General features: G+C 36.8%; 1 protein-coding gene across 1 annotated transcript in view; it reads right to left on the bottom strand.

Annotated features, from left to right (window-relative positions):
• LOC122810728 (cytochrome P450 4F3-like) overlaps window positions 1–15,348 on the bottom strand; it is a 3,229,861-nt gene that overhangs the window by 2,573,647 nt on the left and 640,866 nt on the right. Inside the window, exon 6 of the mRNA XM_044082292.1 lies at window positions 8,904–9,028. Within this exon, the coding sequence (XP_043938227.1) occupies window positions 8,904–9,028 (125 nt within the window). The remainder of the gene's footprint in view (window positions 1–8,903; window positions 9,029–15,348) is intronic.

The following is a 15,348-nucleotide window of genomic DNA, read 5'->3' as shown; positions in this document are numbered from 1 at the left end:
TTAATTCAACAAATTTCTGAAAAAACATTATATAAACCAAGAAACGTTGAACTGTTTGGAAAAAGAAGCATCTGAGAAAGTGCGGGAAGCAATTTACTGGTGACACCAAAACATTTTATAAGAGAACTGGGAAACAAGTTAAATGGAATTGAAAGACCATCAAAAAAAGAAGAGATACATTTTGGAGAACTATTTCTGAAGATCCTGTGGAACATAACAAAGATGCTAAATGGATAGAAGAAGTAAAAGAAAGAATAAGAAGTTTAAATCTACAGAATATGAATTAACAGCCAGAGAGATTGAAACAAATTTAAGAAAAGTCTCTAACTGGAAAATCCCAGGCCCAGATGTAGTACCTAACTTCTGGTTAAACGTATTATAATTTTTGCATGAAGATTTAGCCATAAGTAAGAACTATTTATATGCGCACCCCAAACAGACACCAACCTGGCTAAGAACAAGAAAAAGCAATGCTCCTACTTAACAGCGAACCTGCAAGCTACCCTACAAATTATAGACCAATAACTTGCCTTCCAAAGACATATAAACTATACACTGGAATTGATGCCAACAGAGTTTATAGTCATTTAGAAGAAAACTCAATTATGGCAATAGAACAAAAGAGCAATAAAAGGAAATCATATGGAACATAGGATCATTTGTTGCTAAATAAAGTTATAATGGAGAACTGTAAAAAGGGCAAGAATCTAAGCATGGCATGGATCGACTACAAAAAAACATTTGACAGTATACCACATTTGTGGATAAAAGAGTGCTTAAACTATATAAGATACACCCCACACTGATCTATTACATTACAGTGACCATGAAACCGTGGCAGACCACTTTGCAATTAAGCCATGATAAAGGACAAATTATTATTCCAGGGATAAAAATTCAAAGGAGGATATTCAAGGTGACTCCCTGTCACCCCTGCTATTATGTCTTGCTCTTAGCCCATTAAACTGTCTACTAACAGATTAGGTCATGGCTATAATTTGGCTCCTAGAAAACAACAAAATGCAAAGACTCCTCATCTTTTTGTCGATGATTTAAAACTATATAGCTCATCATATGAGAAACTGAAAGCACAACTGCAAGTATTCAAAACTTTTTCAGAGGATCTAAGAATGTCATTTGGTCTTAAAAAATGTCCAAAAGCAACCTTTAAAGAAGGGAAGCTGCAGCAGCAAGAAAATATCAGTTTGGGACAAGAATGTGATATAAAAGAACCTGAGCTAGAGGGAGCACATAAATATTTAGGAACTGATGAAGGATCAACAATAAAGCAAACAAATCCAAATAAAACTTGGTAAGGCATATATATTTTAGAAGACTTAAATTAATTTTAAAAACAGTGTTGGCATCTAGGAACAAAATTCAAGCTATAAATCAATTTGCTCTTCCTGTCATAACTTATAGATTTGGAGTGATTGACTGACCCCATAAGGTGTTGGACAGATTAGACAGGAAAACAAGGATGCTTCATGCTCATCAAATGATTTATAAAAATCAGTGCATACCAAGATTATATATTCCCCGTTCCGAAGGAGGTATCGGCCTCTTTGAAACTGATTACATGTACAGATCTGCAATCGTGGGACTGCCCACATCTGTTGACCTCACAAGACCTAAACAGTGAAATATTTGAAACATGAGAAGAATTAATTTAAGATGACTTCCCTGCTTAGTCTAGCAGAAGCATATCGGTGTCAAGCAGGATTGGAAATCAAACCACAAGTAGATAAAAATCAGACAGCAACTGAATGTGCCAAAAAAACAAAAGAAAGAATATAAGGTGAGGGATCAGATGAGAAGACAAGAAATGTGCAAAATGCATAAATGTAGTTGCAAGTATAGAAAACTCCTGGAAGAACCTCATGTTGATCATGATCGAACTCAAGAATGTTTAAGGAGAGGCAAATTCAAACCAAAAGATGAAAGGTTAATATTGGCGGCCAAAGATAGTGGCCTACATACACATTGGTTTACACAGTCCACTGAACATGTGGGAGAAACAGACACATGTAGTTGTTGTAAAACAGAACTGGAAACAGTCATACACTTTGTTGCGACATACTAATGGCAGAAGGACTATATACTGAAAGGTATAATAATGTGACAAGACTGTTGCACTAGGAATTGTACAAACATTATGGTACTGAAGTTGCTGAAAAATACTGGCAACATGATCCGCAAAGCATCCTAGAAAATGATTAAGTCTACATCACATGGGATCACCCATTACCAGCAGTTCAAAAGATAGATGTGATAAAAACAGATACAGTGGTCCATGAAAAGAAAACAAAAGTAGCAATGATCATTGAAATCACTACACCCATTGACTACTGTGTCTTGAGTAGAGATAGATACAAAGTCATAAAATATCAGGATTTGTAGGCAGAAATGAGAGCAATGTGGAAGAAAGATATCCAGACAGTTCCAATAGTAGTAGAAGCAATGGGTCTTATAAAAAAGAAACTATAGTTGTATTCAGATATGTTACCAATATATGTAACTGTATGAATTGCAGGAGGAGCCATTACTGGGCACATTGCAAGTGTGCAAAGAGCACTTTTGGCTGACATAAAAGATTGAAACAATACTAATTTCATGTGCTTTAATCGTACTTTGACTTAAGAATAGGGTCCATTCCCATAATGGTATTATAAACCCAAAAGACTTGGAGAAATTAAAAGGGTTGCATTTGTGAAGTGGTGGAGAGTGTTCCGAGAGCTGAGCCATCACTAGAGTGAAGGGGAAGATTCTGATGATGGGGAATGTAGGGGGTCCCAGGTTGTTGGGAGAAGGTGACTAGAGACAGACAGGGGTGGTGCAGTAAAACTAGGCTGGGAAGACATTTGGGCTGTGGGCTGGAGACTGCCTTCCCTATCTAGGATTGATGTCGGAGTGTGGGTGTGGAGACAGGGGTGGGGGGACCTGCTATGGTAGAGTTTTTGGTTGGATCTAGAGGGCAGGCTGCTGTTGAGGGAGGGATGATTGGCAAGGCATGTAGGGTCTTGCACGGTGACTGCGGAAGTCAGTCAGAGAAAGATGGAGAGGACTTGGGGAGAGATTGGATGGACAGTTCACAGAGATGTGGGAGGAGACACATGTGGGCTCCCAACTGTGCAGCAGAGTCTAGAAGACCTGGGATTTTTGCTTGGAGGTGTCTGCATGGGTACTTTTGTGCCTCAGGCAAAACTCTAGGGAGTTTTTCCTCAGGTAGATGGCAAGTGTTAAGGGTGAGAAGGGGGATGGTGGTGGCTGGAAACATGTTTTGGAAGTGCAACAGGTTTTGGAATTTGCGAATTTCCTGCAGAGTGCTCTATCAGAAATGTGGCTGAATTTGTTTTTGTAGCTAGGGAAGTGATTTCTGAGCTGGGATACAGGATCTCAGTAGCCTGGACATAATGAGGCCTTGTTGGGTTTGGTTTTGATGGCTGCCAGTAGAGCAGTTGCTGATGGAGGTCAGAGTCTGATCCAAATGTGTTTGAGGTGGCGAGTATTGTAGGACAGATACGGGAGTTGGAAGTGGGATCCTTGAGGTGGGGGGTGGGAGAAGACTGCATACAGAGGAACTGAAATAGTGGGACAATACATACAGAATAATGTTTTGGAGGAAAAGTGAGGCTTAAGAGCAAGCAGGAGTTTATCGGTTTGTGTAGTACTGGATTGATGATAACCATTTATAAAAAAGTGCATGGGATGTATGGTGTCTGTGGCTGTGAACAAGTTAACATGGTTATGTTCTTTTGTGTAGATGCATGTTTTCCTGCGTATTGGGTGATAATTCAGTAAAGGTGTTAAAAAAATATTACCGCATATTCTAGTACCAAGGTCTACTTCAAATAAAAGAAAACCCACATTACCGAAGATGAAATCATTGAGACAACATACCAAAACCTGAATTAAACGAACTAAAATGCTGAAGGATTTCACAGGGTAGGTATCCAGATGACTACCATCTAACAACGAAACATACCACACCACACCACACTACCTCAAACCCAGTCACCTTGGGGGGGTCTATGCCCTTAACGCACCCCAATGTGGGGGGCTGTGCCCCCACATCCCCCTAACTAAATATACCAATTCTGGGATCGCACTACAGTGGGTAAAAGGGAAAATTTCCTTTTTCTGGCTACTTTGATACTTACCCTGTGAAATCCTTCAGCATTGTGGTTGTTCGTTTAAATCAGGTTTTGGCGATGTCATCTAGGTAATGTTATCTTGGTAAGTGGTCTTTTGTTTATTTGAAGTAGACCCTAGCAGACACATTTAGTGCTAACTTTAACCTACCTACCCACGTTGTTATCCATAGTATCCATGAAAATGTATTTTCCCCTGAAATCACCTTGGAAAAAGTGTTAGAATCCCTGTCAAAGGGGACCAGAAAACATACCAGATTATATTCTCATCAGTGTCAACTATGCACTATCCAAACCATTACGTAAATGTTCAGACTCTATCGAACCAATGGGTTTGTGCCTGATATCTGGAGAACAGCCACTGGAACTGCCCTACAGGAGAGTGACCCCCCCCCCTTTAGACCAAAGAATTTATAGGCCCATCAGCCTCACTAGCTTTACAATCAAAACCATGGAACCATGGATGTATCATAACAAAACTTACTTCTGCAGATATAGGTAATATAAACGAACTAGACCCCAGTCAGTCTGATTTTGTTAATGACAGGCCCTGTCTTCTGAAGCCAGTAACCTTCTTTGAAAAAAGTTACAGTGGATGTGGTCAATGGTCACTCTGGGATCTAAATCTATACTAACAAATAAACAGGACGCACTGGATGTATTCCCAGTCTATGATTATGTTTACAATACAAATTAAACAAAGTAAGTCAAACAAAGTACTACTTTAAGGCCAGTCTTGATGATCATATGGGTAGACACAAATTTACGCCAGGGATATTATGCTAACAGTTCTGCTTGATTTGGGAGGTGAGAATTTTATATTCTCTTTAAAGGTATACAGGGTTAGGTATCATATGATCCTCCTGATTACCTGTCTATTATTATACCTATATTCCAGCCCAACCTGGATTTTGGCATTTTGTTTACATAAGTCTTCACTTATCACAGATATACAGGTAAATGGAAAAACTTGATGTATTCATAAGAATTTTCTTTAAATGTTTTATTATATCCCACACAAATCAATCACTGTAACAGAACATTACAGACACAATTCATTATTATTTCAGATGTTTTTTGTTTTGATTATTTTTGTACACCCCATTACATTAATTAGGACAGAAACACTTTTGATACAGGTGAGTATCAGTTCAGTTCATATTTTCATTATGAATTCTAGATGAAAGGCAACATGCTGATCCAAAAACAAAACAAAAATTGGGTTCCTCTCCACACTAATTCTTCATTTGAGATCACACTGTCAAGTTTTATAGACGACACTGTCACTCCCTGTGATAATGGATACTACACCAGTCCTCACCACCATCATCTCACTGAGCACCTGACCTCTGACTACTATCTGAAACTAGTCTGTGACTCCGATGAACGCCTTTCACTCTAAGGTAACATACACATTATAATGACTGGCTGCAGTTCTTAAGTCATTAACACACTTAAATGTAATAAACAAATCCAGAAAAAGAAACACTTGAAAAATGCAGAAGGAGAAAAAAATCACACTGGATGCAAAAAAGTTGAAGTTAGCGCTTTCGTTTACTGTAATACGTAAACTTCCTCAGGTCTGAGGAAGTTTACGTATTACAGTAAACAAAAGCGCTAACTTCATCTTTCTTGCATCCAGTGTGATTTGTGTCCTTCTGCATTTTTCAACACTTAAATGTAATGTACATTCATTAAACTCTCATAGGATCAGAGGATTAAAGAAATTACCAGGTGAATAAATCATGAGACCATTTGCATCTTGTCAATGCTCACCCTTATGATCCACCTCCTGCTTCTACATTGGCAAACAGGGATGAATCACTCCGTTTAACATGCAAGGAAAATGTATGTAGGAATGGGATGAATAATGAGAAGTAAATCTTTCCCCAGTATATTTTATAAGGTGAAGGGGATTCATATCCTTAGTTCTACTGCTTGTGGAGTTGTCTGTCTTGTGAAGACGTGAGAAATAAATGACGAGAGGGAAATGAATGGCATGGAATGCAAAACAAAGAGCTCCATGTAAAATCTGTAAGAGTCTGAGTCAAGGATTTTTGTATGACTAATTGTTTTAGCTGGAAACCACTGAGGCCTTTCTAGCTGTGTGATGTGACTGGACAGATACATAGGGATATTTTACTCTAGTCAGAGCAGCGTAGAGAGGAATGATATCTAAAGGTATCTTATCTAGGGAAAAAAATAGCATTTGTGCTAAAAAGAAGGATTTCCTGACCAAAACACCTTTCATTCTACTCTGTTCATCAAGCCACAATTCAACATGGTGTGAAATAATGAACCATCAGCTTTTTGCTGTAACAAACAAGTTGAATGAAAAGTTTTATTTTTAAGAGTAGTATAAAATGGACATATGAATGAAATATTCAAGAGAATATTCTTATACTTGGGAGAATTTTATACTGAAGTCAATTAAAATAATATTTAAAAAATACTTCTATTAACTGAATACCACAGAAATAGAATAGCTCAGGAAACAGAGAACTTAATTTATTTCTCCTACCATTGTGTTACAGCTAAACCACATACATTTTTTTGTTTCCAAGCAGGCTCCCTTCAATGAAGCCAACTAGCCTGTTCACTTACCCCAGAGGACAGAGCCCTGTGGCTTATTGATTCCCACTTAACAGAGAGGTTTTTCCTCCAGAAGTAGAGGCATTATCCATCTCAGGGAAGTGGGGGCTTTCTTTTAATGCCCAAATCTTTCCCTTTGTGCATACACTCTACACCCCCAGGGTACAATGTGGTGAGTATAAGCGACAGGTATATTAACTGCTTCTTCAAGATACATCCCTACAATGTCTTTTACCCCTTTGTAAGGCAAGCACCTCCAGTTATTTCCAGTCTCCACCAGAGATTCTACAAAGCGCATCCATTATAGTCATGCACTCCACTGACACACTGTCCCGACAGATGTGAGTGGACTTTATCTCGTCATTCTTCCTTCTCTTCTCCAACCTCTAATCAAACTTGGATCATGAGCATCACAGTCAGGGCTTTATCCTTCTACACCACTAGAGCTGGCAACTGTATGTCGAGATCAGATGTTGCTTTGGCATCTTTACTTAGACATGGCACAGTCTGCACTGCAATCATTATAACTGATGATTGTTTAACTGTAACTTAAAATTAATACTTTGCAGTAATATTGTTTGATAAAGCTGCTGACTATGTATCTGTGCCTGTAGTATGAATTGCTGATGGCCAGTGTGCACAAAGCTGATATAAATCAGAAAACAGTGAAAAAGCAATCTAAGAATTATTCTGAAAAGAAAGCTACAATGCAAGTATTGTGTTTCAAACAATTCTCTATTGTCTTTGCAATAAAAACAAAAGTATAGTTATTCAGATAATGAAAACACAGTCCATGTCTCTTCTTAATGTCTACACATTCCCCAGATGATAAGAAATGTAAAAAGCATGTAGTTGTCTGCAAGTAATGCAGTCCAACTACAGTTAAACAACTGTTAGTCTACTGTTAATGCCATTATCAACACTACAAGAGTATCATTTACCTAGCCACTATTACATGAGTAGAAACTGTTAGGGTGGTCTAAAACAGAACTCAAATCATTCTCCATGCGTGGATGGACATCATATCAAGCTGCTTCTGTCATGGTCTGTAACCTAAGCCTTTGTTACTGAGACATTAGCATAAGGAGATTATACTTGTATTTTTCTTTTAGATGCTGTATCTTTATCACTTTCATGCTATTATTCTTTTAGTTTTCTTTTAAAGCATTTAGTGTGTGTGTGTGTGTGTGTGTGTGTGTGTGTGTGTGTGTGTGTGTGTGTGTGTGTGTGTGTGTGTATGTGAGAGAGTGTATATATGTATGTGTGTGTGTGTGTGCACACTATTACTTCTTCTTTGACCCCCCCCACCTCTCCATGCACCTACTACAGCCATCTCCTAATGTGTGACATTGATGCTCATTTCCTCTCTTGTTATATCTGTCTGCAGGCATTTTTATAAAATTATCAATCTCTTGGTTGTCATTTACAGGTTCTGTTATGGCCACTGCTGACAAAATAATATCTAACTTCATCTACAGATACATTTACAAATGTTTTGTTTCAGTACCCAAATTCCACTAGGTAACTAACTAGTCCAACCAATTTTTCAGTTGTGGATGTACACAATCAAATGCCACATTTAACCACAATGCTCTTAAAGAATAGCAGTACAACACATTTCTTAATGAGAATTTGTAATGCTACACAAAGTCCATGCATGTAACATTAAAGTATCTTAGCATTTTTTGGCTTACATTGTCTAATTCAATAATATCATTTACTTTTGTCTCTCTTGCTTGCAGATATGACATGGGAAGTGTTTAAGAAATAAAGGAGCTTTCAGTCAAACATTTACATGATTTGAATGGCACAATTTTTAAGCAGTGAGAACGCTCACGCAAACTCTAGACATTTATAGTTCATGATTTTTTTGGCAGCCACATGTAGTCCACAAAGATACTCTTGTTCCATTTTAAAACAGCACGAAATAGAATGCTTGCTTCCTCTCTCCTCATAGTATGCTCATAAGGTGATATTTTCTCCAGTCCAAAAAAACAGTGTAGCTACTAACAGTATATGCTCACGAAAATTCATGTAACACCATGAGTAATAAAACAACTTTTAAATAATTTCTTACTGAGAATGATTGCAGCATGTAAATGCATACAACAGATGACTTACTTCTGACAAGAATAGTACTTTAATACCATAAATTCTTACCTCTGTGTCTGACAGTTGCTATCGTAGCTAAAAGCACATTGCAGCAAGGTGTCCAGACTCATAAGACTGACATGCTCAAAGAGTTCCACTGACTGATTGTTCTTAGATAGTTTTTCCCATTTGTCCTAAAACATAAAAGTTAAATATGAGAATAACGATGTGTATCCCAAAATCTGCTGTGTAAAAATGTGGAGTGAATTTATTTGTCACTGACTTCTTACAGCCTCCTATCACTCAAAACTTCCACTTCCACATGGATGCCAAACCATAAGGTGGGGGGTGAGAGCCCCCCTCACCACTTTCAACAGATGTGCAATGTGCCCTGAAACTGCTAGCATAGAGATTACAGGTTAACATTTGCACTGGCATTTTCGAGGTAACAGCAAGCTGAGGTAACTGGAAAAATATGATTGGAGTACTAAATCGTCTTCTTTCAGTTGCCCAAGCTTATGGTAACTATGGAAATGCCTGCGTGAGTGTTTTTTGAGGCTTACTGATCAAGTTTTCCTCAGGAATTTTAGACAAAGCCAAAACTAACACGGGGAATGAAGATTCAAAACTACAGACAATTTTAAAAATTAATTAATTTAAAAAATTAAGAGTAGTTTCTGCATTAACATGCATTTTCTGAACAATAGAAATATTATATTTTAATGTCTGGCATTATTGTCCAACTGTAATCATTGAAATACCTCTGAACTTTTGTTTAAGAATTCTGGACAAAGCTAAAAATAATGGGGGGGGGGACAAAATCAGGAACATATTTTAAATATTGCTCTTACAAACTTAGAGCGCCGTAAAACTAACAGGTTTTACATTAGTTGCATTTTCTGAATAATATGAAATCTCAGACTTAAATTAATTATTATTTAGCGAGCACAATCCTCAAAGGCTTGCTAGAAAACCACAAATTTTATAAGGAAAAGACCAAAAACATGAGGCAATAATCTGGGCATTTTGTGAAATTCTGGTTGAAAGTTGTTTTGCAAAATTCTGGACAGTTTATTTATTACTGTTTGTTTACCAGGTAAGTGGACTGGGCTATTGATCCCTTTCAGCCACAACCTGGGATCAACAGCATTAAAGACACATACTTTGTACAGTTGAGAGGTATGTTCTACAAGTAAGGTTTGATAAGTTGACACATACCTGCATGTTTATTGCATTTCACCCACTGTGTATCAGTCAGGATAGGCTTTGGCTCTCCTGTCTAATAACCTGTTTTTAGGCAGACTTTTCCACAGAGGTACATTTCACTGCAGCCTGACTTCCTGATAGCAATCATACTGCTGTATTTAATTATTCATTCATTATCTTAGACCAACTTTATACTCTTCAGAATCATTATGGGGGTATAAGGAAAATGGACAGAGTACTGAGTTCACTCTAACAACGACACAAAAGTACCAAAATAGAAAAATAAAAAAGTTGCAGAGTTCCACGACAGATTTATCTTTTATTTATACAAAAAAAGAGTAAGCGCTTTTGTGATCTACCCAGATCACTTCTTCAGACTGTATTACAATGTCATCTTATCTAACCAAGCATTTTAAACCTTCTATCATTAACACATTGCAGTTAATCACAATTACCTAATTAAAACATGGGAGTGATTCCCTTTCAATAAAAACTTTTTAAAAATCCAAAACTTCTTACTTTGCCATTCTTTTGTATCAGCTTATATCTACACAAAATATTTATAAAAAACAGCTCAGTATATATGATACAATAGAAACATAAAATGTTAATAAAAAATATTAGCAAAACATTACCTATGAAAATGCATGTATATATATGTGCATATTATTATAATATAGGCCTAACTAAGCTAGATTACAACATTTTGGCAGACAAAATTCTTAATTTCATTTAATATACTTGAATTCATTATAAATATAGACAAAGCAAAGGCAACATATTATATAATAAGGCATGGATATAATTAAATGTCATATTAAAAACAAACATTTAGTGCTTCAAATGTCGTGCTTTAAGGAAGGGTTTAAGTGATACTGCATCATTTATTCCTGGATGTTTATCTGCATTTAATTTTATAATCTACTTCTGTTCTAGTTCTTCAGTTTTATTTTTTATATCACCTCCTCTAAGGCCTTTCTTAACTCCCTCAAGCACAAAGAATTTAAAATTATGATCTTCCCTTCTTTTTGAATATGTTTGGCTAGAGCATTAGTTTCTTTACCTGTCGCAATGTCTCTCATATGTTCTAGAATACGTTCTTTTAGCATCCTATTCGTTTTACCTATATAGTATGCTTTGCATATTTGACAAAAACTGAAATATACTATGTCAGTAGTTCTACAGTCTGCATATATATTTGCTTCTATTTTAAATTTACTCACTGGATGAAAAAAGATAGTGCAGGAAAAAATATATCTGCATGCTATACATTTTCTACAGGTGTTAAGTACCTTTCCTCTGTGATGTAACTTCATGTATAGTATTATGTGATTTATACCATAGCTGCCTTTTTAAAGACTTTTTATTAATGAAAGAAAAGTGTGGTGCAGAGTCTATTACTGTTTCTAAATCCTTGGATGCAGTTAGAATATTCCAATTCTTTTTAAAAACATTACAAAACACATTTATATCACTGGCATAAGTAATAGGAAAACGTAGTCTTGTATCATCGTGTTGTCTATCCTTTGTCTCTTGATTTTCTGTTCCCTCTGAGAAATAAGGACGGCCTTTCGTTCCTCTTACTGCCAGTGTTTCATTGACACATGCATCTATTTCAGAGTTGGAATAGCCTCTGCTAATAAACTCATCCTTCAATATTTCTGTTGCTTGCTTAAGTTCATTGTCACTGTTGTATATTCTCATATTCCTAATCATCTGTCCTTTCAGGACATTTCTACTAACATGTCTGGGATGCATACTACTTTTATGCAGTAGGCAATTTTTCCTTGTCTGTTTCCTATATAAACTCTTTTTGTATAAATAAAAGGTAAATCTGTCGTGGAACTCTGTAACTTCTTTATTTTACCATTATGGGGGTATGCAGAGATTTCCTTACAAGCTATGAGAGTATGCCATAAAAACAGTTTAGATTTATAGATATTCCAAGGCCAACTAGTCTTATGACCACTCATGCTTTGCCAAAACTCTCCTTCAAGCAACACTTCCTTTCTCCAGGAGGGCCATACAAGTCAGACCCAGAGTGAAGTTTTGGATACCCATCCTGTCATCTGGTTTCTGTTTATAGTAAGATAGTGAATCACACTGCTTAACATGTAGAGGAAGTTATTTCAAAGGTTTGGGAGGCACTGCCTTACACTGTGCTGTTTTATCTGTTCGTGAAGATTTAGGTCGCTGGTTCTAGTGTTGGTGGAGATATTCGACTTACAGAGAAAATAAAATCCAGGTCATCTGGGTGAATAACATGCAGTAAAGTAAGACAGAGATGACCTTCCAAAAGTCTGTATGACACTGAATAAAAGGAACTTCCAGCCTGTCTTGGCAGCTCTAAGACTTTAGGCCTGTGATCATTTTGCTTAGGAACCTTTGGGGTCTTGTTAATTGTCTTATATACTTAATGAGATACAACCCTAAGGGGGCATTGCACTCGATCATGTTCAGGATCAGTGCTGAGCATAAGGGAGTGATTACCTCTTTAGAATGTGTTGATATTCCTTTGACAATTAGATGTACTGACTAAAAAGGATTTCCCGACAACCATTGTCAAGAGATAGTCAAAACAAAAGAAACTATTTGCCCAAGTACCAAGGTCTTTGAAACTTTTTCATTTTGTACTGGTGTGTTGTCTATATACTATGATGAAGTGCTGATTCTAACACTTTTTAGCATTTAATTTGTGACCATTTTTAGTACACAATGAGTTTACTAGACAGAGTTAATTCAGGAGAGTTTGGATATCATTGGATGACTGAACAATAACCTCCAGTTTGCGGTCATCTGCAAACTTTGCTAGCCAGAGTTCTTGGCTGCCCCTTGGAGATCTGAGAAGTAAAGACCAAAAAGGAGATGCACTGAGGCCTGAGGAATACCACTGGTCATTTTCATACATTCTGATGAGGCACCTGTAACTCATACTGTGTGGGTTCTATCTTTCAGCCAGTTTGCTAGCCATCTTACCACATATGGGTAATTTTTTAAAGCAATTAGCTTTTGTATGATGCCAGTATGAGGAATGGTGTTAAACAGCTTTTCCTGGCCAACATACACCATGTGTACTATATAGGTAATATCTACAGCCTCTGTAACCCTTCTGAAGAAGTTTACCAGGTTAAAAAGACAGGGTCTACTCCCGTCATGAAGCCAAACTGTTGGGGGTCAAGTCTATCAAGGGTCTTAATGTCACAATTTAGTTAATAATAAACCCCATGATTTTGCAGATGAAGCATGTAAGATTATAGGACAGCAATTACCCAGGCCATTTGTAAGTCCACCCTTACGGAGAGGCATCACTACTGCAGGGTGTTACTCATCAGGCACAAATATAGTGACTAAACTTAAGTTAAACTGCTTGAGGACTGTGTCTGTAAGTGCACATTTAAACACTATTTATTAAGCAGCCAGGTATATATGTAGTAGTAAATAAAGATAAAATCAAAAGGACTGTACTCCAGAAATCTGAAAAATGCAAGCATCTTGCATGTTTTTTCTTACCCTGATATCACAGTGTGAATAAAATGTTTTATGGAGTGTAATAAACCTTGTTAATAGGTTGTGTGATATATTTAAATTGGTTAGTCCCTATCAGTACTGAATATTTTGACTTTGGCCTTTGTTTATTAAAAAAAACTAGGAAAAGGACTCCATGCCACTCCCCCACTGTCCCCTCTGCAACACCTCCAGCATGTGTCCTATTTTCTCCCCATCATAGCCTTGCCACACCTTTCAGATTTCTTTTTTCTTCTTTTCTCATACTTTATTGTACTCTTCATATTTTTCTTGCATTGTTTCAACCTGACAGACCAGGATTGCAACATGACAAATGAAGAAAAAATAATCAGATTAAGCTAGAGGTTTCAGATCCTCGGAAGTCATTGGGTTCTAGACACCCTAGGTTGCATTTTAGAGGGTTTTTTTTAAACATTTTGAGCCAAAGATTGCCTGAACAAAAACTTTGGCTAAAAAAAAACTAATTCAATCTTACTTTTCGTTTTCTTCCTGCATCCTTTCAACAGTCCGTAAATAGTCAAGACTCCTATGTAATAAATGTGGAAGAAATAATAGAAATAAGCTGATAGTCTGGAGCCTGCTTGGGCCCCAGAAACCATGTGGTTCTAGATGCTGTGAGGTACACTCCCCAGCCCTTTGCTACAATCAAAGCCTGGACAAAAACCATGACTATATAAAGTGATTCAGTCTTATTTTTCCTTTCAAGGAAGAAATAAGTTGTGCCCAAGATTTGATGATCAAACTTAGCAAAAAACTAGTTCCCAATAAACAGAGAAGATAAATGCATGCAAATATACATAAATCATGTTTTAGAATAGTGTCTGTCTCTGTGAAAAGAAAAAAAACAGTCACCTTCTGTGTAATCCATTTATGTTAGATTGGGATGAAATGAAATGTAATGATAAATGGCTACAATCATACTTTTCTAGTTGCTGCTGTCACACATCAGGCAGCTTGCCTCTTTGCCTCAATATAGTAACATATTTAACTTGATCCAAGGTATATATTCATAATATGTCTCCTTATTCTTACCCGTCAAAGTTAGCCACATGTATACACTTCTGATATGTGACTTTTAATAAAAGTGAAAAAAAAACACATTTATGTATTCCAACCTGTTGCTCTTAGGCAATATAAAGCCTATAAACAAGATATAGGGATCTCATCTTCATACCTCCAAGGTTTGATAGTTGGAAAAGTTTTATACATCTCTATATAAAACATGACCACACTGCCACAGCCTCACACAAGCTATGGATAGCTTCTGTGCATATCTCTGACATTTAATTGTTAGGAAAATTAGAGAACTAGTAGAGTCATATATGGCTAATGGATCTAATACTATGCAGGTGCAACACTACCTTCATTTGTAGTTTTCTATGAAATTTCTGTGCAGTCATACAAATGTAATACATATTTATACTACATACATACTGTGTCACATATGTGCTTCTGTTACAGCAGTAGAAAGCTAAAAATACCCTGTCCATTTAGATCACTAAATGCCCCTTTTGCCTTTCGCCCCTCTAGACTTCTGCAGCTTCTAGCACCTCTACACTTCCATAAGGATTATGATTCTGCAAAACTATAATCAGTACCTGAATTATTTTCCACCATTTATTATCATAAATACATATATACATACATGTAGATCAATATGTATGTATACCTTTAAGAAGCTTTCTAGGGGATTGCACAAGTGTATAAATACTGAGCTCATGTGAGCCTGTTATTTTGTAGTAAGCTGTTGAGATGTAAGCATGTATTTCTTTGTAGTATGTCA

The sequence above is a fragment of the Protopterus annectens genome, chromosome 9.part0, assembly GCF_019279795.1.
Source record: "Protopterus annectens isolate FY-2018-M chromosome 9.part0, PAN1.0, whole genome shotgun sequence".
NCBI lineage: Eukaryota > Metazoa > Chordata > Ceratodontiformes > Protopteridae > Protopterus > Protopterus annectens.
This window is presented reverse-complemented; position numbering and strand designations above follow the sequence as displayed.